The sequence below is a fragment of the Oncorhynchus tshawytscha genome, unplaced genomic scaffold, assembly GCF_018296145.1.
Source record: "Oncorhynchus tshawytscha isolate Ot180627B unplaced genomic scaffold, Otsh_v2.0 Un_contig_7070_pilon_pilon, whole genome shotgun sequence".
NCBI classification, from domain to species: domain Eukaryota; kingdom Metazoa; phylum Chordata; class Actinopteri; order Salmoniformes; family Salmonidae; genus Oncorhynchus; species Oncorhynchus tshawytscha.
The window spans coordinates 91635-116611 of record NW_024609280.1 but is presented as its reverse complement, the minus strand read 5'-3'; the positions used below and the strand labels follow the sequence as shown (position 1 = coordinate 116611).

At 46.5% G+C, this 24977-nt stretch overlaps 1 protein-coding gene across 1 annotated transcript in view; it reads right to left on the bottom strand.

Moving 5' to 3' along the window:
* Positions 1–24977, bottom strand: part of LOC112242112 (ryanodine receptor 2) — a gene marked incomplete at both ends in the record, with an annotated part of 113571 nt that overhangs the window by 7848 nt on the left and 80746 nt on the right. Inside the window, 8 exon segments of the mRNA XM_042314754.1 lie at positions 2891–2972; positions 3407–3645; positions 7042–7102; positions 10642–10691; positions 11660–11781; positions 16847–16911; positions 18661–18776; positions 24072–24195. Of these exon segments, the coding sequence (XP_042170688.1) occupies positions 2891–2972; positions 3407–3645; positions 7042–7102; positions 10642–10691; positions 11660–11781; positions 16847–16911; positions 18661–18776; positions 24072–24195 (859 nt within the window).

Below are 24977 nucleotides of genomic sequence, written 5' to 3'. Positions count from 1 at the left end.
TTTGGGTATGTCATTTTAGGTCCTGAGCTACAGGCAGTTAGATTTGGGTATGTCATTGTAGGTCCTGAGCTACAGGTAGTTAGATTTGGGTCATTTTAGGTCCTGAGCTACAGGCAGTTAGATTTGGGTCCTGAGCTACAGGTAGTTAGATTTGGGTCATTTTAGGAGAAAATTGGAAAAAAAAGGGGGCGGATCCTCATTTAAACAAATCAAATATATTTTAGATTCTTTAAAGCAGCAACCCTTTGCTTCGATGACAGATTTGCACACTCTTTCAACCAGTAAAGAGTAAATATGAAGAAAAACCCTGGAATCAGTAGGTGTGCCCAAACTTCTGACTGGTACTGTATATTCACCAATTGGGTGTGGGAATTTCCACGTGGCGTTGATAAACATTAACATTTTGTTGTTCACTGACAGCTGTCAGTGTAGCTAGCGCGCTAACCTTATCCAGCTACTTCATGATGTCGGTTGTTACGGAGGTTTTTGTTACTACACCATATTCAACAGATTATCCAGCAGGATCTATGGCTGGTTCTGGATGTGTCATAAGCATTGGTTTAGAGAAAACTCCCCTCAGAGGGAATCCACTGGCCTGTCCTGTTATGTCCAACGTTTTGGCATCTTGCAGAAATTGAGGATGTAAATAGAAATAGTTAGAAAGACTAACTATTAGACTGTTTGGCTCCATGGCTGTTTGGATGTTTGGCTCCATGGCTGTTTGGCTCCATGGCCGTTTGGCTTTGGCTCCATGCCGTTTGGCTCCATGGCCGTTTGGCTCCATGGCCCGTTTGGCTTTTTGGCTCCATGGCCTTTTGGCTCCATGGCCTCTCCATGGCTGTTTGGCTCCATGGCCTTTTGGCTCCATGGCCTTTTGGCTCCATGGCCGTATAGGCTGTTTGGCTCCATGGCCGTTAGGCTGTTTGGCTACCTTGGCTGTTTGGCTCCCATGGCCGTTAGGCTGTTTGGCTCCATGGCCATTTGGCTCCATGGCCGTTAGGCTGTTTGGCTCCATGGCCTTTGGCTCCATGGCCGTTAGGCTGTTTGGCTCCATGGCCGTTAGGCTGTTTGGCTCCATGGCCGTTTGGCTCCATGGCCGTTTGGCTCCATGGCCGTTTGGCTCCATGGCCGTTTGGCTCCATGGCCGTTTGGCTCCATAGCTGTTTGGCTCCATGGCCCCTAATTAAATACAATAGGGTCTCACCCAGCTTCTCTGCTCGGACCCCATAATTAAAGACAATAGGGTTTCACCCAGCTTCTCTGCTCCAACCCCTAATTAAATACAATAGGGTCTCACCCAGCTTCTCTGCTCCTCGAACCCCTCCAACCCCTAATTAAATACAATAGGGTCTCACCCAGCTTCTAATTAAATACTGCTTGAACCCCATAATTAAATACAATAGGGTCTCACCCAGCTTCTCTGCTCCAACCCCATAATTAAAGACAATAGGGTTTCACCCAGCTTCTCTGCTCCAACCCCATAATTAAATACAATAGGGTCTCACCCAGCTTCTCTGCTCAAACCCCATAATTAAATACAATAGGGTCTCACCCAGCTTCTCTGCTTGAACCCATAATTATATTTCTGTAATGGACATGAATGGCGTAACTGGTTGGATGATATATTTTTAATCCATTTCAACCAGCTGGGTAGCTGATCAGTTCCAAGACACCCTATCTTCCTCTTAATCATCATATTCACATTGAATTCATTTTGACATTTGTAAAAGTAGTTTAACATGAAGATTGGTACGGTTTTATATTTTTGCTTATTGGGTTGAAATGAAATGATACCAGATGACTTTAGAAAAAAAATTGCCTTTGACTGATCAGATCGAATGATAACGGATCAGATCGAATGATAACGGATCAGATCAAATGATAACGGATCAGACAGAATGATGACGGATCAGATCGAATGATAACGGATCAGATCGAATGATAACGGATCAGATCGAATGATAACGGATCAGACAGAATGATGACGGATGACAGAATGATAACGGATCAGATAACGAGAATGATAACGGATTAGATGATAACGATTAGATGAATGATAACGGATCAGATCAGATGACAGAAAAAATGATAACGGATCAGATCAGAAATGATAACGGATCAGATCAGAATGATAACGGATCAGATCGAATGATAACGGATCAGATCGAATGATAACGGATCAGATCAAATGATAACGGATCAGATCGAATGATAACGGATCAGATCGAATGATAACAGATCAGATCGAATGATAACGGATCAGATCAATGATAACGGATCAGATCAGATAACGGATCAGATCGAATGATAACGGATCAGATAAAATGATAACGGATCAGATCAAATGATAACGGACAGAATGATGACGGATCAAAATGATAACGGATCAGACAGAATGATGACGGATCAGATCAAATGATAACGGATCAGATCGATGATAACGAATCGATAACGGATCAGATCGAATGATAACGGATCAGATCGAAGATAATAATAACGGATCAGATCAAATGATAACGGATCAGATCGGACGGATCAGATCGAATAATAACGGATCAGATCAAATGATAACGGATCAGATCGGATGATAACGGATCAGATAGAATAATAACGGATCAGATCAAATGATAACGGATCAGATCGGATGATAACGGATCAGATCGAATAATAACGGATCAGATCGAATGATAACGGATCAGATCGAATAATAACGGATCAGATCAAATGATAACGGATCAGATCGAATGATGACGAAAAGAGCGTTGTGTTGAACACTGTTACGATGTTCAACAGTGAGAATCGCAGAATGGTGAACTTGACTGTGTGACTGTGTGATTGACTTCCTCTTAATGAATCATCGTGTTCACATTGCATTTCATTTTGACGTTACCTCTCTACGTAGATGCTGTTGTTGGTACCAAGACTATACAGGCTGTTGAGGATCCTATAACAGGCCACCTGGACATCATCCACTGTGAAGACAACAAGGGAAGTCTCCTTACACAGAGGACCTACAGTATGACCTTTACAGGACGGTGTCCTTACACAGAGGACCTACAGTACAGACCTAATGAGGGCTGGTCTCGTGTGAGATACAGGGATGGCCTTTTTAATTAACAATGCCTAATGAGGCCTTGTCTTGTGTGAGATACAGGAATGGCCTATTTAATTAACAATGATTAAAGAGGATTGGTCTTGTGAGATACAGGGATGGCCTTTTTAATTAACAATGCCTAATGAGGGCTTGTCTCATGTTTGAGCTACAGGTAAGTGCAGTTTCATAATTGGCCAATAGGTGGTGCTACAAGCTCTCATCAGGCTTTGGTGGAATTGCCTCTATATCAGGTTTTGTTCAGCAAAAAAACAAATGATCCAAATGTGAATTGGTATCTACTGGTATGCATACATATGAGGTCTTCCCCAAAGAGGTTCTGCCCGATGTGTTCGAACAGGGAGGAGAGGACAGGGAGCAGGGCTACGCTGGTGTAGTTAATGATCTGGGTGACTCCTTTGGGCTGGGAGTGACTGTGAGTGAACTGGCCCTGTTTCAGGTTCTCTAAAGTCTTCTCCAAGTCCTCTGCTGCGTTGTCGAAGAACGCCCTCAACGCCGCCTTCACCGTCTCCAGACCCGTCTTCATCACCGTCCTAGAGAACAGACACGGATTATATTACGATCAGTTGGTAGAGAACGGCGCTGGTACCGCCAGGATTGTGGGTTCGAAACCCGGGGTCACCCATACTTAAAATGTGCACACACACACACACACACACACACACACACACACACACACACACACACACACACACGCGGTGGTTCAGGATAAAATCGTCTGCTTAATGGCACAGATTATTATGAATGGAGATACCAAAGCAACCATTAACTCACAATCACACCAAGCTTTCTCAAATGCACAGGTTGTGGGGATGCAGACAACATGTTAAGAGATGGCTGGATTCTAAATCCAGAGGGTAATGGTGAGAACAACATGTTGAGAGATGGCTGGATTCTAAATCCAGTGGGTAATGGTGAGAACAACATGTTGAGAGAAGGCTGGATTCTAAATCCAGAGGGTAATGGTGAAACAACATGTTGAGAGATGGCTGGATTCTAAATCCAGTGGGTAATGGTGAAACAACATGTTGAGAGATGGCTGGATTCTAAACCCAGAGGGTAATGGTGAAAACAACATGTGAAGAGATGGCTGGATTCTAAATCCAGAGGGTAATGGTGAAACAGCATGTTGAGAGATGGCTGGATTCTAAATCCAGAGGGTAATGGTGAAACAACATGTTGAGAGATGGCTGGATTCTAAATCCAGTGGGTAATGGTGAAACTACATGTTAAGAGATGGCTGGATTCTAAATCCAGAGGGTAATGGTGAAACAACATGTTGAGAGATGGCTGGATTCTAAACCCAGAGGGTAATGGTGAAACAACATGTTGAGAGATGGCTGGATTCTAAACCCAGAGGGTAATGGTGAAACAACATGTTGAGAGATGGCTGGATTCTAAATCCAGAGGGTAATGGTGAAAAACATGTTGAGAGATGGCTGGATTCTAAATCCAGTGGGTAATGGTGAAACTACATGTTAAGAGATGTCTGGATTCTAAATCCAGAGGGTAATGTTGAAACAACATGTGAAGAGATGGCTGGATTCTAAATCCAGAGGGTAATGGTGAACCAACATGTTGAGAGATGGCTGGATTCTAAATCCAGTGGGTAATGGTGAAACTACATGTTGAGAGATGGCTGGATTCTAAACCCAGAGGGTAATGGTGAAACAACATGTTGAGAGATGGCTGGATTCTAAATCCAGAGGGTAATGGTGAAACAACATGTTGAGAGATGGCTGGATTCTAAACCCAGAGGGTAATGGTGAAACAACATGTTGAGAGATGGCTGGATTCTAAACCCAGAGGGTAATGGTGAAACAACATGTTGAGAGATGGCTGGATTCTAAATCCAGAGGGTAATGGTGAAAAACATGTTGAGAGATGGCTGGATTCTAAATCCAGTGGGTAATGGTGAAACAACATGTTGAGAGATGGCTGGATTCTAAACCCAGAGGGTAATGGTGAAAAACATGTTGAGAGAAGGCTGGATTCTAAATCCAGTGGGTAATGGTGAAAAACATGTTGAGAGATGGCTGGATTCTAAATCCAGAGGGTAATGGTGAAACAACATGTTGAGAGATGGCTGGATTCTAAATCCAGAGGGTAATGGTGAAACTACATGTTGAGAGATGGCTGGATTCTAAATCCAGAGGGTAATGGTGAAACAACATGTTGAGAGATGGCTGGATTCTAAACCCAGATGGTAATGGTGAAACAACATGTTGAGAGATGGCTGGATTCTAAACCCAGAGGGTAATGGTGAAACAACATGTTGAGAGATGGCTGGATTCTAAATCCAGTGGGTAATGGTGCAACAACATGTTGAGAGATGGCTGGATTCTAAACCCAGAGGGTAATGGTGCAACAACATGTTGAGAGATGGCTGGATTCTAAATCCAGAGGGTAATGGTGAAACAACATGTTAAGAGATGGCTGGATTCTAAATCTGGTGGGTAATGGTGCAACAACATGTTGAGAGATGGCTGGATTCTAAATCCAGAGGGTAATGTTGAAACAACATGTTAAGAGATGGCTGGATTCTAAATCTGGTGGGTAATGGTGAAACACCATGTTGAGAGATGTCTGGATTCTAAACCCAGAGGGTAATGGTGAAACAACATGTTGAGAGATGGCTGGATTCTAAACCCAGAGGGTAATGGTGCGAACAACATGTTGAGAGATGGCTGGATTCTAAATCCAGAGGGTAATGGTGAAACAACATGTTGAGAGATGGCTGGATTCTAAACCCAGAGGGTAATGGTGCAAAACATGTTGAGAGATGGCTGGATTCTAAACCCAGAGGGTAATGGTGAAACAACATGTTGAGAGATGGCTGGATTCTAAACCCAGAGGGTAATGGTGAAACAACATGTTAAGAGATGGCTGGATTCTAAACCCAGAGGGTAATGGTGCAACAACATGTTGAGAGATGGCTGGATTCTAAATCTGGTGGGTAATGGTGCAACAACATGTTGAGAGATGGCTGGATTCTAAACCCAGAGGGTAATGGTGCAACAACATGTTGAGAGATGGCTGGATTCTAAATCCAGAGGGTAATGGTGAAACAACATGTTAAGAGATGGCTGGATTCTAAATCTGGTGGGTAATGGTGCAACAACATGTTGAGAGATGGCTGGATTCTAAATCCAGAGGGTAATGTTGAAACAACATGTTAAGAGATGGCTGGATTCTAAATCCAGAGGGTAATGGTGAAACAACATGTTAAGAGATGGCTGGATTCTAAATCTGGTGGGTAATGGTGCAACAACATGTTGAGAGATGGCTGGATTCTAAATCCAGTGGGTAATGGTGAGAACAACATGTTGAGAGATGGCTGGATTCTAAATCCAGAGGGTAATGGTGAAAACAACATGTTGAGAGATGGCTGGATTCTAAATCCAGAGGGTAATGGTGAAACAACATGTTAAGAGATGGCTGGATTCTAAATCTGGTGGGTAATGGTGAAACACCATGTTGAGAGATGTCTGGATTCTAAACCCAGAGGGTAATGGTGCAACAACATGTTGAGAGATGGCTGGATTCTAAACCCAGAGGGTAATGGTGAAACAACATGTTGAGAGATGGCTGGATTCTAAATCCAGAGGGTAATGGTGAAACAACATGTTGAGAGATGGCTGGATTCTAAACCCAGAGGGTAATGGTGAAACAACATGTTGAGAGATGGCTGGATTCTAAATCCAGAGGGTAATGGTGAGAACAACATGTTGAGAGATGGCTGGATTCTAAACCCAGAGGGTAATGGTGAAACACCATGTTGAGAGATGGCTGGATTCTAAACCCAGAGGGTAATGGTGAAAATAACATGTTGAGAAAAACAACGTTTAACACATCATGACATCAGCTAATGGGGCTCCAAACACACTCAATATGACTTCCATATGAATAGGGTTCATGTGGTCACTCACCTGGCGTCCAGTGTCTGGCCCAGTATGTGAAGACAGTTGACTATGGAGGTAGCATGGCTTCCTGTGTGGAGACATGAGGCAGTGTTACAGCGTGAGTAGTCCTGTAGAACCACAGCATATAGACGAGCTGAGACAAGCATGGATACGGAACCACAGCATATAGACGAGCTGAGACAAGCATGGATACGGAACCACAGCATATAGACGAGCTGAGACAAGCATGGATACGGAACCACAGCATATAGACGAGCTGAGACAAGCATGGATACGGAACCACAGCATATAGACGAGCTGAGACAAGCATGGATACGGAACCACAGCATATAGACGAGCTGAGACAAGCATGGATACGGAACCACAGCATATAGACGAGCTGAGACATGCATGGATACAGAACCACAGAGTCCAGTGTAGAGCTGAGACATGCATGGATACAGAACCACAGGGTCCAGTGTAGAGCTGAGACATGCATGGATACAGAACCACAGAGTCCAGTGTAGAGCTGAGACATGCATGGATACAGAACCACAGGGTCCAGTGTAGAGCTGAGACAGAACCACAGAGTCCAGTGTACTGATACTCCTGAAGACCACACTCATGTAGGTTTAGATGGACAGATCACACACTTCCAATATAAAACACCAGTTTCCTAAACCTAAGGCAGGGCTTTTCAAACCGGGAAACCCCCCCAACAGTTCCATGTATTTACAAAGTGAAACGTTTGGGGGGGGTCCTCGAGAAGCGGTTTGAAAAGGTAATGACATAGCAAGGGGGGAAGTGTTGATGTGTTTACCAATTCAGAAAAGTTTTCTAACACCAGGTTAGTTTGAATTGTTTAGTTTATTTGACCAAATGAATGTCTATGAGTGAGCCTTTAAAGAGGAAATAAATCACTGAAATAGGTGATAACAGCTTTACTCAGCGTGTTATTAAATGGATTGGGGCTTTCAAATATGACAAACAGCACAGGAACTACACTTTACTCCCATGCATAGCCAGAGCATTCTGTCTAATCGGCTTAGAAAACGTTGCATGCTTCACAGGCATCTGCAGTATTTTAAGTGCCTATAGGGAGGAGCTGGGGACAGGGGTAGGAGCTGGAAACAGGGGTAGGGGGCAGGGGTAGGAGCTGGAACCAGGGGTAGGAGCTGGGGGTCAGGGGAAGGAGCTGGGACCAGGGGTATGAGCTGGGGACAGGGGTAGGAGCTGGAAACAGGGGTAGGGGGCAGGGGTAGGAGCTGGGGCCAGGGGTAGGAGCTGGGCCAGGAGGAGCTGGAACCAGCGGTAGGAGGGCACCAGGGGTAGGAGCTGGAAACAGGGGTAGGAGCTGGGACCAGGGGTAGGAGCTGGGACCAGGGGTAGGAGCTGGGGGTCAGGGGAAGGAGCTGGGACCAGGGGAAGGAGCTGGGACCAGGGTAGGAGCTGGGACCAGAGGTAGGAGCTGGGACCAGGGGTAGGAGCTGGGGCCAGGGGTAGGAGCTGGGGCCAGGGATAGGATCTGGGGCCAGGGGTAGGAGCTGGGCCCAAGAGCTGGAGCTGGAACCAGGGTAGGAGCTGGCACCAGGGGTAGGAGCTGGACCAGGGGTAGGAGCTGGGACCAGGGGTAGGAGCTGGGACCAGGGGTAGGAGCTGGGACCAGGGGTAGGAGCTGGGACCAGGGGTAGGAGCTGGGACCAGGGGTAGGAGCTGGGGCCAGGGGTAGGAGCTGGGACCAAGAGCTGGAGCTGGGACCAAGGGGTAGGAGCTGGGCCCAGGGGTAGGAGCTGGGACCAGGGGTAGGCACTGGGGGTCAGGGGTAGGAGCTGGGGGTCAGGGGTAGGAGCTGGGATCAGGGGTAGGAGCTGGGACCAGGGGTAGGAGCTGAGACCTGGGGTAGGAGATGGGACCTTGGGTAGGAGATGGGACCAAGAGCTGGAGCTGGGATCAGGGTTAGGAGCTGGGACCAGGGGTAGGAGCTGGGCCAGGGGTAGGAGCTGGGACCAGGGGTAGGTGCTGGGACCAAGGGTAGGAGCTGGGACCAGGGGTAGGAGCTGGGGGTCAGGGATAGGATCTGGGGGTCAGGGGTAGGATCTGGAATCAAGAGCTGGAGCTGGGACCAAGAGCTGGAGCTGGGACCAGGGGTAGGAGCTGGGACCAGGGGTAGGAGCTGGCAAGCACCAGGGGCTGGAGCTGGGGATCAGGGGTAGGAGCTGGGACCAAGAGCTGGAGCTGGGACCAAGAGCTGGAGCTGGGACCAGGGGTAGGAAATGGGACCAGGGGTAGGAGCTGGCACCAGGGGCTGGAGCTGGGGATCAGGGGTAGGAGCTGGGACCAAGAGCTGGAGCTGGGACCAGGGGTAGGAGCTGGCACCAGAGGTAAGATTTCAAATCAGGGGTAGGAGCTGGGGCCATGGGTAGAAGCTTGGGCCAGGGGTAGGAGCTGGGTCAGGGGTAGGAGCTGGGACCAGGGTTAGGAGCTGGGGCCAAGACCTGGGACCAGGGGTAGGAGCTGGGGCCAAGGAAAGGATCTGGAACCAGGGGTAGGAGCTGGGGCCAGTGGTAGGAGCTGAAACCAGGGGTAGGAGCTGGAAGTCAGGGGTAGGAGCTGGGGCCAGGGGTAGGAGCTGGGACCAAGAGCTGGAGCTGGGACCAAGAGCTGGAGCTGGGACCAGGGGTAGGAAATGGGACCAGGGGTAGGAGCTGGCACCAGGGGCTGGAGCTGGGGATCAGGGGTAGGAGCTGGGACCAAGAGCTGGAGCTGGGACCAGGGGTAGGAGCTGGCACCAGAGGTAAGATTTCAAATCAGGGGTAGGAGCTGGGGCCATGGGTAGAAGCTTGGGCCAGGGGTAGGAGCTGGGTCAGGGGTAGGAGCTGGAACCAGGGTTAGGAGCTGGGGCCAAGACCTGGGACCAGGGGTAGGAGCTGGGGCCAAGGAAAGGAGCTGGAACCAGGGGTAGGAGCTGAAACCAGGGGTAGGAGTTGGAAGTCAGGGGTAGGAGCTGGAAGTCAGGGGTAGGAGCTGGGGCCAGGGGTAGGATCTGGGGCCAGGGGTAGGAGCTGGGCCCAAGAGCTGGAGCTGGGACCAAGAGCTGGAGCTGGGACCAAGGGGTAGGAGCTGGGCCCAAGGGGTAGGAGCTGGGCCCAAGGGGTAGGCGCTGGGGGGATCAGGGGTAGGAGCTGGGGACCAGGGGTAGGAGCTGGGGTCCAGGGGTAGGAGCTGGGACCAGGGGTAGGAGCTGGGTCCAGGGGTAGGAGCTGGGACCTGGGGTAGGAGCTGGGACCAAGAGCTGGAGCTGGGACCAGGGGTAGGAGCTGGGACCAGGGTTAGGAGCTGGGACCAGGGGTAGGAGCTGGGGCCAGGGGTAGGAGCTGGGGCCAGGGGTAGGAGCTGGGGCCAGGGGTAGGCTCTGGGACCAGGGGTAGGAGCTGGGACCAGGGTTAGGAGCTGGGACCAGGGTTAGGAGCTGGGACCAGGGGTAGGAGCTGGAACCAAATGGCACCCTTTATAGTGCATAGGGATTTGGTCAAAAGTAGTGCACTACATAGGGAATAGGGAGTCATTTGGGAAACATCCCAAATGTCCACACTATCCTTAGAAGCACACTTTTCACAGCCTTCTTACCAAACAATGATATCCTATGTCTGACAAGAAGTCCCAGTTTGCAGAACAGACTGAAGAGAAGATGAAGAAAACGTAAGAGGAAAGAGAGGAAACTTGACAAGATAATCAAGTGACGCAACTTCAAGATGAAGAAGAATAGTCAACAGCGAGTGATGTCTGAATCACTCAGATTTACACATCTACAGAGCTACAGTCCAGGGTTTCAAAACAACAGTGTCAGGACTAGAGCTACAGTCCAGGGTTTCAAAGTAACACTGCGTCAGGACTAGAGCTACAGTCCAGGGTTTCAAAACAACACTGTGTCAGGACTAGAGCTACAGTCCAGGGTTTCAAAACAACAGTGTCAGGACTAGAGCTACAGTCCAGGGTTTCAAAACAACACTGTGTCAGGACTAGAGCTACAGTCCAGGGTTTCAAAACAACACTGTGTCAGGACTAGAGCTACAGTCCAGGGTTTCAAAACAACAGTGTCAGGACTAGAGCTACAGTCTAGGGTTTCAAAACAACACTGTGTCAGGACTAGAGCTACAGTCCAGGGTTTCAAAACAACAGTGTCAGGACTAGAGCTACAGTCCAGGGTTTCAAAAGAACACTGTGTCAGGACTAGAGCTACAGTCCAGGGTTTCAAAACAACACTGTGTCAGGACTAGAGCTACAGTCCAGGGTTTCAAAACAACACTGTGTCAGGACTAGAGCTACAGTCCAGGGTTTCAAAACAACACTGTGTCAGGACTAGAGCTACAGTCCAGGGTTTCAAAACAACAGTGTCAGGACTAGAGCTACAGTCCAGGGTTTCAAGGCAACACTGTGCTCCTGGCACCCCCAAAGGGGGAACTAGCTTCCCCCTAAAACTAAGACAACAGAGTCCCCTGCCCATCTTCTGAAAACATCTGAAACCCGACCTCTTCAAAGGGTACGGTAAACAACCCACAGCACCAATCACATTCCATGTATTAATATTGTACTACAGAGACTGAAGCAATGCATTGGACATGTGAATCTATGTATAATCTCTCACCTTGTCACCATCTCCTTCTCCTTATTGGAGGCGTGGCCCCCGCTGCTGATTGGTCGGATGGCCGTGGACAGGAAGTAGAGGCGGTGATTCTTGAAGTACTGGTCGACCAATGGCAGGACCACCTAAGGGAGCCCAGGGTTCCCATTAGTCTCACGGGTCAGAAATAGTTCATCAGGTGAACGTGAAAGACTCTAGCTTCTCAGAGAGACGAAGGTCATCTCCTGTCCGGTAACTAGTCTGTGTTGCTCACTAGCTCATCTCATGATTGGACCTTGTTGTTGCCTGGGTGTTGTCCTGGCCTGGGTGTTATTGTACAAGGCCCTTTTGCTTGTCACTATTGTTGGCTGTATTGGCTGTTTGTTTTGATTGTGTTTCAGATTATTTGGTTGCCCAATAGAAATTAATAGTAAAAAAAAATATATATATATATATATATATTGTAAAGAAGAATAGAATATGTTTCTAAACACTTCATTAATCTGAATGTTACCATGATTACATATAATCCTGAATGAATCGTGAATAATAATGAGTGAGAAAGTTACAGACGCACAAATAGCATACCTCCAAGACACGCTAATCTCTCATCATTACAATAACAGGGGAGGTTAGCACACCTCCAAGACATGCTAACCTCTCATTATTACAATGACAGGGGAGGTTAGCATACCCCCAAGACATGCTAACCTCTCATTATTACAATGACAGGGGATGTTAGCATACCCCCAAGACATGCTAACCTCTCGTCATTACAATAACAAGGGGGGTTAGCATACCCCCAAGACATGCTAAACTTTCACCATTACAATAACAGGGGAGGCTAGCATACCTCCAAGACATGCTAACCCCTCACCATTACAATAACAGGGGAGGTTAGCATACCTCCAAGACATGCTAACCTCTCAACATTACAATAACAGAGGATATGGCATTTTGGGGAGGTATGATATTTAAGCCTCTGTCACTTTCTCACCTGATATGGAAATTGAAGCTGACAGGCTGCACTTTAACCTCATAGTAATTGTATCATTTCAAGTCCAAAGTGCTGGAGTACGGAGCCCAAACAACCCAACGTGTCATTTACGCTACTGCTACTCTCTGTTCATTATATATGCATAGTCACTTTAACCATATCTACATGTACATACTACCTCAATCAGCCTGACTTACCAGTGTCTGTATGTAGCCTATCTACTGTATATAACCTCTCTACTGTATATAACCTCTCTACTGTATATAACCTCTCTACTGTATATAACCTCTCTACTGTATATAACCTCTCTACTGTATATAACCTCTCTACTGTATATAGCCTCTCTACTGTATATAGCCTCTCTACTGTATATAGCCTCTCTACTGTATATAGCCTCTCTACTGTATATAGCCTCTCTACTGTATATAGCCTCTCTACTGTATATAGCCTGTATATAGCTACTGTATATAGCCTCTTACTGTATATAGCCTCTCTACTGTATATAGCCTCTCTACTGTATATAGCCTCTCTACTGTATATAGCCTCTCTACTGTATATAGCCTCACTACTGTATATAGCCTCTCTACTGTATATAGTCTCTACTGTATATAGCCTCTCTACTGTATATAGCCTCTCTACTGTATATAGCCTCTCTACTGTATATAGCCTCTCTACTGTATATAGCCTCTCTACTGTATATAGCCTCTCTACTGTATATAGCCTCTCTACTGTATATAGCCTCTACTGTATATAGCCTCTCTACTGTATATAGCCTCTCTACTGTATATAGCCTCTCTACTGTATATAGCCTCTCTACTGTATATAGCCTCTCTACTGTATATAGCCTCTCTACTGTATATAGCCTCTCTACTGTATATAGCCTCTACTGTATATAGCCTCTCTACTGTATATAGCCTCTCTACTGTATATAGCCTCTCTACTGTATATAGCCTCTCTACTGTATATAGCCTCTCTACTGTATATAACCTCTCTACTGTATATAGCCTCTAATGTATATAACCTCTCTACTGTATATAGCCTCTCTACTGTATATAGCCTCTCTACTGTATATAGCCTCTCTACTGTATATAACCTCTCTACTGTATATAGCCTCTACTGTATATAACCTCTCTACTGTATATAGCCTCTCTACTGTATATAACCTCTCTACTGTATATAGCCTCTACTGTATATAACCTCTCTACTGTATATAGCCTCTCTACTGTATATAGCCTCTAATGTATATAGCCTCTCTACTGTATGTAGCCTCTCTACTGTATGTAGCCTCGACTGTATATAGCCTCTACTGTATATAGCCTCTCTACTGTATAGAGCCTCTCTACTGTATATAACCTCTACTGTATAGAGCCTCTCTACTGTATATCACCTCTCTACTGTATATAGCCTCTCTACTGTATATAGCCTCTCTACTGTATATAGCCTCTCTACTGTATATAGCCTCTACTGTATATAGCCTCTACTGTATATTGCCTCTACTGTATATAGCCTCTCTACTGTATATAACCTCTACTGTATAGAGCCTCTCTACTGTATATCACCTCTCTACTGTATGTAGCCTCTCTACTGTATATAGCCTCTCTACTGTATATAGCCTCTACTGTATATAGCCTCTACTGTATATAGCCTCTCTACTGTATATAGCCTCTACTGTATATAGCCTCTACTGTATATTGCCTCTACTGTATATAGCCTCTACTGTATATAGCCTCTCTACTGTATATAGCCTCTACTGTATATAGCCTCTCTACTGTATATAGCCTCTACTGTATATAGCCTCTACTGTATATTGCCTCTACTGTATATAGCCTCTACTGTATATAGCCTCTCTACTGTATATAGCCTCTACTGTATATAGCCTCTACTGTATATAGCCTCTCTACTGTATATAGCCTCTCTACTGTATATAGCCTCTCTACTGTATATAGCCTCTCTACTGTATATAGCCTCTCTACTGTATATAGCCTCTCTACTGTATATAGCCTCTACTGTATATAGCCTCTCTACTGTATATAGCCTCTCTACTGTATATAGCCTCTCTACTGTATATAGCCTCTACTGTATATAGCCTCTACTGTATATAACCTCTCTACTGTATATAGCCTCTCTACTGTATATAACCTCTACTGTATATAACCTCTCTACTGTATATCGCCTCTCTACTGTATATAGCCTCTCTACTGTATATAGCCTCTACTGTATATAGCCTCTCTACTGTATATAGCCTCTCTACTGTATATAACCTCTCTACTGTATATAGCCTCTCTACTGTATATAGCCTCTCTACTGTATATAACCTCTCTACTGTATATAACCTCTCTACTGTATATAGCCTCTCTACTGTATATAACCTCTCTACTGTATATAGCTGTATATAGCCTCTACTGTATATAGCCTGTCTTTTTACTGTTGTTTTATTTCTTTAATTACCTATTGTTCACCTAATACATTTTTTTTGCACTGTTGGTTAGAGTCTGTAAGTAAGCATTTCACTGTATATAGCCTCTATTCAGCATTTCACTGTGAGCTACTACACCTGTATATAGCATTTCACTGTATATAGTCTACTACTGTATATTCAGCATTTCACTGTATCTACTAGCCTGTTGTATTCGGCATTTCACTGTGAGGTCTACTACACCTGTATATAGCCTTTCACTGTATACTAGCCTGTTGTATTCAGCATTTCACTGTAAGGTTTACTACACCTGTATATTCGCCTTTCACTGTAAGGTCTACTACTGTATATAGCCTTTCACTGTATATACACCTGTTGTATTCAGCATTTCACTGTAAGCTCTACACCTGTATATAGCCTCTCACTGTAAGGTCTACTACACCTGTTGTATCTCTACTGTAGCCTTTCACTGTATATAGTCTACTACTGTATATAGCATTTCACTGTATCTATACACCTCTACTGTATTCCATTTCACTGTATATACTACCTCTCTACTGTATTTCACTGCCTACTACTACTGTATATAGCATTTCACTCTAAGGTGTACTAACCTGTTGTGTATATTTCACTGTAAGGTCTACTGTATATATTCCTCTTTACTGTAAGGTATACACCTGTGTATATAGCCTTTCACTGTATATAGCCTGTTGTATTCTTTCACTGTTCTACTGTTGTTTTAGCATTTCACTTAATCTACACTATTGTTCACCATTTCACTACATTTTTTCAGCATTTCACTGTGAGGTCTACACCTGTTGTATTCGTTTCACTGTGAGTCTGTTGTATTCAGCATTTCACTGTAAGGTCTACTACACACTGTTGTATTCAGCATTTCACTGTGAGGTCTACTACCCTGTTGTATTCAGCATTTCACTGTGAGGTCTACTACACCTGTTGTATTCAGCATTTCACTGTAAGGTCTACTACACCTGTTGTATTCAGCATTTCACTGTAGGTCTACTACACCTGTTGTATTCAGCATTTCACTGTAAGGTCTACTACACCTGTTGTATTCAGCATTTCACTGTAAGGTCTACTACACCTGTTGTATTCAGCATTTCACTGTAAGGTCTACTACACCTGTTGTATTCAGCATTTCACTGTAAGGTCTACTACACCTGTTGTATTCAGCATTTCACTGTGAGGTCTACTACCTGTTGTATTCAGCATTTCACTGTGAGGTCTACTACACCTGTTGTATTCAGCATTTCACTGTAAGGTCTACTACACCTGTTGTATTCAGCATTTCACTGTAAGGTCTACTACACCTGTTGTATTCAGCATTTCACTGTAAGGTCTACTACACCTGTTGTATTCAGCATTTCACTGTGAGGTCTACTACACCTGTTGTATTCAGCATTTCACTGTGAGGTCTACTACACCTGTTGTATTCAGCATTTCACTGTAAGGTCTACTACACCTGTTGTATTCAGCATTTCACTGTAAGGTCTACTACACCTGTTGTATTCAGCATTTCACTGTAGGTCTACTACACCTGTTGTATTCAGCATTTCACTGTAAGGTCTACTACACCTGTTGTATTCAGCATTTCACTGTAAGGTCTACTCCACCTGTTGTATTCGGCACACGTGACAAATAAACTTTGATTTGAATTGAGCCACTACGGTTGGAACTCAGTATATTACGTAAATGCTATTTGGTCTTCTGAGGTTGATGTTTGTGTGTTCGGTTGTTGAGGTGGTGGGACATGGTGGCAGGCCGGAGTCAATCTCACCTTTCCAAAAAACTTCATCTGCTGCTCGTGAGGAACACTCTCTCCTTCCGGTGGTGTCCCAACATCTTATAGAGGGGAGGGGGACATCAGAACAGGGACATCAGAACAGAGTCAACGATTTAGTGGAATAATAGACATTAGGTGGTGTCCCAACATCTTATAGAGGGGAGGGGGACATCAGAACAGGGACAACAGGATTTAGTGGAATAATAGACATTAGGTGGTGTCCCAACATCTTATAGAGGGGAGGGGGACATCAGAACAGGGACAACAGGAACAGAGTCAACAATTTAGTGGAATAATAGACATTAGGTGGTGTCCCAACATCTTATAGAGGGGAGGGGGACATCAGAACAGGGACAACAGGAACAGAGTCAACAATTTAGTGGAATAATAGACATTAGGTGGTGTCCCAACATCTTATAGAGGGGAGGGGGACATCAGAACAGGGACAACAGGAACAGAGTCAACAATTTAGTGGAATAATAGACATTAGGTGGTGTCCCAACATCTTATAGAGGGGAGGGGGACATCAGAACAGGGACAACAGGAACAGAGTCAACAATTTAGTGGAATAATAGACATTAGGTGGTGTCCCAACATCTTATAGAGGGGAGGGGGACATCAGAACAGGGACAACAGGAACAGAGTCAACAATTTAGTGGAATAATAGACATTAGGTGGTGTCCCAACATCTTATAGAGGGGAGGGGGACATCAGAACAGGGACAACAGGAACAGAGTCAACAATTTAGTGGAATAATAGACATTAGGTGGTGTCCCAACATCTTATAGAGGGGAGGGGGACATCAGAACAGGGACAACAGGAACAGAGTCAACAATTTAGTGGAATAATAGACATTAGGTGGTGTCCCAACATCTTATAGAGGGGAGGGGGACATCAGAACAGGGACAACAGGAACAGAGTCAACAATTTAGTGGAATAATAGACATTAGGTGGTGTCCCAACATCTTATAGAGGGGAGGGGGACATCAGAACAGGGACAACAGGATTTAGTGGAATAATAGACATTAGGTTTGTTAATGTTTAAATTGAAGTAATAGTCATTTAAGTAGCAGACAGTGGCTTAATCCCCAATGGCACCCTACTCCGTATGTAGTGCACTACTTTATGCTACAGCCCTATTCCCTATATAGTGCGCTATTTTATACTACAGCCCTATTCCCTATATAGTGCACTACTTTATACTACAGGCCTATTCCCTATGTAGTGCATGACTTTAAACTCCAACCCTATACCCTATATAGTGCACTACTGTTGACCAGAGCTCTATGGCATCCTATACCCTATGTAGTGCACTACTGTTGACCAGAGCTCTATGGCATCCTATTCCCTATGTAGTGCACTACTGTTGACCAGAGCTCTATGGCATCCTATACCCTATATAGTGCACTACTGTTGACCAGAGCTCTATGGCATCCTATACCCTATGTAGTGCACTACTGTTGACCAGAGCCCTATGGCATCCTATTCCCTATGTAGTGCACTACTGTTGACCAGAGCCCTATGGCATCCTATTCCCTATGTAGTGCACTACTGTTGACCAGAGCTCTATGGCATCCTATACCCTATATAGTGCACTACTGTTGACCAGAGCCCTATGGCATCCTATTCCCTATGTAGTGCACTACTGTTGACCAGAGCTCTATGGCATCCTATACCCTATATAGTGCACTACTGTTGACCAGAGCACTATGGCATCCTATACCCTATGTAGTGCACTACTGTTGACCAGAGCTCTATGGCAATAGGGTGCCGTTGGGGACGTAACCAATGTGAAGTGTTATCCTCACCAGACTCCAGCATGTGTTCGTGGGCCTCGTCTACGTAAGTGATGAGCTGCTGCAGGAAGGTGTAGGCAAAACGCTTCTCTATGGAGGGAGTATCCAACTCCTGCTCTTTCATGGCCCTGTAGAGATAAACCAGTCAGCCAGTCAGCCAGCCAGTCAGCCAGCCAGCCAGTCAGACAATCAGTCAGTCAACCAGTCAGCTTACATACTGATAGACAGACAGAGAGTTGGTCAGTCAGTTGATTAATCAGTTTACAGACAGGCAGTCAGTCAGATAATCAGTTAACAACCAGTCAGTCAATCAATCAGTCAGACAGTATAGCCATTCTCACCTGGACACAGTATAACCATCCTCACCTGGACACAGTATAACCATCCTCACCTGGACACAGTCTAACCATCCTCACCTGGACACAGTCTAACCATCCTCACCTGGACACAGTCTAACTATCCTCACCTGGACACAGTCTAACCATCCTCACCTGACACAGTATAACCATCCTCACCTGGAAACAGTATAGCCATCCTCACCTGGACACAGTCTAACCATCCTCACCTGGACACAGTCTAACCATCCTCACCTGGACACAGTATAACCATCCTCACCTGGAAACAGTATAGCCATCCTCACCTGGACACAGTCTAACCATCCTCACCTGGACACATCCTCACCTGGACACAGTATAACCATCCTCACCTGGACACATCCTCACCTGGACACAGTATAACCATCCTCACCTGGACACATCCTCACCTGGACACAGTATAACCATCCTCACCTGGACACAGTCTAACCATCCTCACCTGGACACATCCTCACTTAAACCATCCTCACCTGGACACATCCTCACTGGACACAGTCTAACCATCCTCACCTGGACACATCCTCACCAGGACACAGTATAACCATCCTCACCTGGACACAGTATAACCATCCTCACCTGGACACAGTATAACCATCCTCACCTGGACACAGTATAACCATCCTCACCTGGACACAGTATAACCATCCTCACCTGGACACAGTATAACCATCCTCACCTGGACCATCCTCACCTGGACACAGTCTAACCATCCTCACCTGGACACACCCTCACCTGGACACAGTCTAACCATCCTCACCTGGACTCCTCACCTGGACACAGTCTAACCATCCTCACCTGGACACATCCTCACTTGGACACAGTCTAACCATCCTCACCTGGACACAGTCTAACCATCCTCACCTGACACAGTATAACCATCCTCACCTGGAAACAGTATAGCCATCCTCACCTGGACACAGTCCCATCCTCACCTGGACACAGTCTAACCATCCTCACCTGGACACAGTCTAACCATCCTCACCTGGACACAGTATAACCATCCTCACCTGGACACATCCTCACCTGGACACAGTATAACCATCCTCACCTGGACACAGTATAACCATCCTCACCTGGACACAGTATAGCCATCCTCACCTGGACACAGTATAACCATCCTCACCTGGACACAGTATAACCATTCTCACCTGGACACAGTATAACCATCCTCACCTGGACACAGTATAACCATCCTCACCTGGACACAGTATAACCATCCTCACCTGGACACAGTATAACCATCCTCACCTGGACACAGTCTAACCATCCTCACCTGGACACAGTATAACCATCCTCACCTGGACACAGTATAACCATCCTCAGCTGGACACAGTATAGCCATCCTCACCTGGACACAGTATAGCCATCCTCACCTGGACACAGTATAACCATCCTCACCTGGACACAGTCTAACCATCCTCACCTGGACACAGTATAACCATCCTCACCTGGACACAGTATAACCATCCTCACCTGGACACAGTATAACCATCCTCACCTGGACACATTCTCACCTGGACACAGTATAACCATCCTCACCTGGACACAGTATAACCATTCTCACCTGGACACAGTATAACCATTCTCACCTGGACACAGTATAACCATCCTCACCTGGACACAGTATAACCATCCTCACCTGGACACAGTATAACCATCCTCACCTGGACACAGTATAACCATCCTCACCTGGACACATCCTCACCTGGACACAGTCTAACCATCCTCACCTGGACACACCCTCACCTGGACACAGTCTAACCATCCTCACCTGGACACATCCTCACCTGGACACAGTCCCATCCTCACCTGGACACATCCTCACTTGGACACAGTCTAACCATCCTCACCTGGACACAGTCTAACCATCCTCACCTGGACACAGTATAACCATCCTCACCTGGAAACAGTATAGCCATCCTCACCTGGACACAGTATAACCATCCTCACCTGGACACAGTCTAACCATCCTCACCTGGACACAGTCTAACCATCCTCACCTGGACACAGTCTAACCATCCTCACCTGGACACATCCTCACCTGGACACAGTATAACCATCCTCACCTGGACACAGTATAACCATCCTCACCTGGACACAGTATAGCCATCCTCACCTGGACACAGTATAACCATCCTCACCTGGACACAGTATAATCATTCTCACCTGGACACAGTATAACCATCCTCACCTGGACACAGTATAGCCATCCTCACCTGGACAGAGTATAACCATCCTCACCTGGACACAGTATAACCATCCTCACCTGGACACAGTCTAACCATCCTCACCTGGACACAGTCCATCCTCACCTGGACACAGTATAACCATCCTCACCTGGACACAGTATCCTCACCTGGACACAGTATAACCATCCTCACCTGGACACAGTCTAACCATCCTCACCTGGACACAGTATAACCATCCTCACCTGGACACAGTCTAACCATCCTCACCTGGACACAGTATAACCATCCTCACCTGGACACAGTATAACCATCCTCACCTGGACACAGTATAACCATCCTCACCTGGACACATTCTCACCTGGACACAGTATAACCATCCTCACCTGGACACAGTATAACCATTCTCACCTGGACACAGTATAACCATCTCACCTGGACACAGTATAACCATCCTCACCTGGACACAGTCTAACTATCCTCACCTGGACACATCCTCACCTGGACACAATCTAACTATCCTCACCTGGACACAGTATAACCATCCTCACCTGGACACAGTATAACCATCCTCACCTGGACACAGTATAACCATTCTCACCTGGACACATCCTCACCTGGACACAGTCTAACCATCCTCACCTGGACACAGTCTAACCATCCCACCTGGACACAGTCTAACTATCCTCACCTGGACACAGTCTAACCATCCTCACCTGGACACAGTCTAACCATCCTCACCTGGACACAATCTAACTATCCTCACCTGGACACAGTATAACCATCCTCACCTGGACACAGTCTAACCATCCTCACCTGGACACATCCTCACCTGGACACAGTATAACCATCCTCACCTGGACACAGTCTAACCATCCTCACCTGGACACATCCTCACCTGGACACAGTATAACCATCCTCACCTGGACACAGTCTAACCATCCTCACCTGGACACATCCTCACCTAACCATCCTCACCTGGACACAGTATAACCATCCTCACCTGGACACAGTATAACCATCCTCACCTGGACACAGTATAACCATCACTCACCTGGACACAGTCTAACTATCCTCACCTGGACACAGTCTAACCATCCTCACCTGGACACAGTCTAACTATCCTCACCTGGACACAGTCTAACCATCCTCACCTGGACACAGTCTAACCATCCTCACCTGGACACAATCTAACTATCCTCACCTGGACACAGTATAACCATCCTCACCTGGACACAGTCTAACCATCCTCACCTGGACATCCTCACCTGGACACAGTATAACCATCCTCACCTGGACACAGTATAACCATCCTCACCTGGACACATCCTCACCTGGACACAGTATAACCATCCTCACCTGGACACAGTCTAACCATCCTCACCTGGACACAGTCTAACCATCCTCACCTGGACACAGTCCCATCCTCACCTGGACACAGTCTAACCATCCTCACCTGGACACATCTCACCTGGACACAGTATAACCATCCTCACCTGGACACAGTATAACCATCCTCACCTGGACACAGTATAACCATCCTCACCTGGACACAGTATAACCATCCTCACCTGGACACAGTCTAACCATCCTCACCTGGACACATCCTCACCTGGACACAGTATAACCATCCTCACCTGGACACAGTCTAACCATCCTCACCTGGACACAGTCTAACCATCCTCACCTGGACACAGTATAACCATCCTCACCTGGACACAGTATAACCATCCACACCTGGACACAGTGTAACCATCCTCACCTGGACACAGTGTAACCATCCTCACCTGGACACAGTATAACCATCCTCATCTGGACACAGTATAGCCATCCTCACCTGGACACAGTATAACCATCCTCACCTGGACACAGTATAACCATCCTCACCTGGACACAGTCTAACCATCCTCACCTGGACACATCCTCACCTGGACACAGTATAACCATCCTCACCTGGACACAGTATAACCATCCTCACCTGGACACAGTATAACCATCCTCCTGGACACAGTGGACACAGTATAGCCATCCTCACCTGGACACAGTATAACCATCCTCACCTGGACACAGTATAACCATCCTCACCTGGACACATCCTCACCTGGACACAGTCTAACCATCCTCACCTGGACACATCCTCACCTGGACACAGTATAACCATCCTCACCTGGACACAGTCTAACCATCCTCACCTGGACACAGTATAACCATCCTCACCTGGACACAGTATAACCATCCTCACCTGGACACAGTATAACCATCCTCACCTGGACACAGTGTAACCATCCTCACCTGGACACAGTATAACCATCCTCACCTGGACACAGTATAACCATCCTCACCTGGACACAGTATAACCATCCTCACCTGGACACAGTATAACCATCCTCACCTGGACACATCCTCACCTGGACACAGTATAACCATCCTCACCTGGACCATCCTCACCTGGACACAGTCTAACCATCCTCACCTGGACACAGTCTAACCATCCTCACCTGACACAGTATAACCATCCTCACCTGGACACAGTGTAACCATCCTCACCTGGACACAGTATAACCATCCTCACCTGGACACAGTGCAACCATCCTCACCTGGACACAGTCTAACCATCCTCACCTGGACACAGGATAACCATCCTCACCTGGACACATCCTCACCTGGACACAGTATAACCATCCTCACCTGGACACAGTATAACCATCCTCACCTGGACACAGTGTAACCATCCTCACCTGGACCCAGTATAACCATCCTCACCTGGACACAGTGTAACCATCCTCACCTGGACACAGTATAACCATCCTCACCTGGACAAAGTCTAACCATCCTCACCTGGACCCAGTATAACCATCCTCACCTGGACACAGTGTAGCCATTTATCTGAAAGAACTTGAGAATGTCTTGGGCTTTTCCTCTGTCTTTGTATTTCTCTCTGGCGGTCAGCGTGTCATAGGGCACCAGTAACGGATGGTTCCCTCCTCCTGGAACAAGATCAGAGGAAACACTGAGACAGAGGAAGACATTTTGGATGTTTGAGGGAATGAGAGGACTTCACACAGTGTCACAGTGACACCTGCTGGTTGTTAACTGAACTGCAATCAAACCAGCAGTTAGGAAATCAGGTGCAAAGCAGAACTACAAGTGTACTACTATAGCATGTCCTAGAAGCAGGAGTGACTGTTTGGAGAGTCCTCGTCCGTGTGTGAGCAGTATAGTATAGCTGTGGGCCCAGCCAACAGTATAGCTGTGGGCCCAGCCAACACAGTATAGCTGTGGGCCCAGCCAACACAGTATAGCTGTGGACCCAGCCAACACAGTATAGCTATGAGCCCAGCCAACACAGTATAGTTGTGAGCCCAGCCAACACAGTATAGTTGTGAGCCCAGCCAACACAGTATAGTTGTGAGCCCAGCCAACACAGTATAGCTGTGAGCCCAGCCAACACAGTATAGCTGTGAGCCCAGCCAACACAGTATAGCCATGAGCCCAGCCAACACAGTATGGCTGGTGGCCCTGTGGGCCCAGCCAACACAGTGGGCCCAGCCAACACAGTATAGCTGTGGACCCAGCCAACACAGTATAGCTGTGGGCCCAGCCAACATAGTATAACTGTGGGCCCAGCCAGCACAGTGAGCACAGCCAACACGATATAGCTGTGGACCCAGCCACTACAGTATAGCTGTGGGCCCAGCCAACACAGTCATTAACCTACAGTGCAACTAAACAGAGTTTAAAACCAGCTATCTCAGGTAGTACTCCTGCT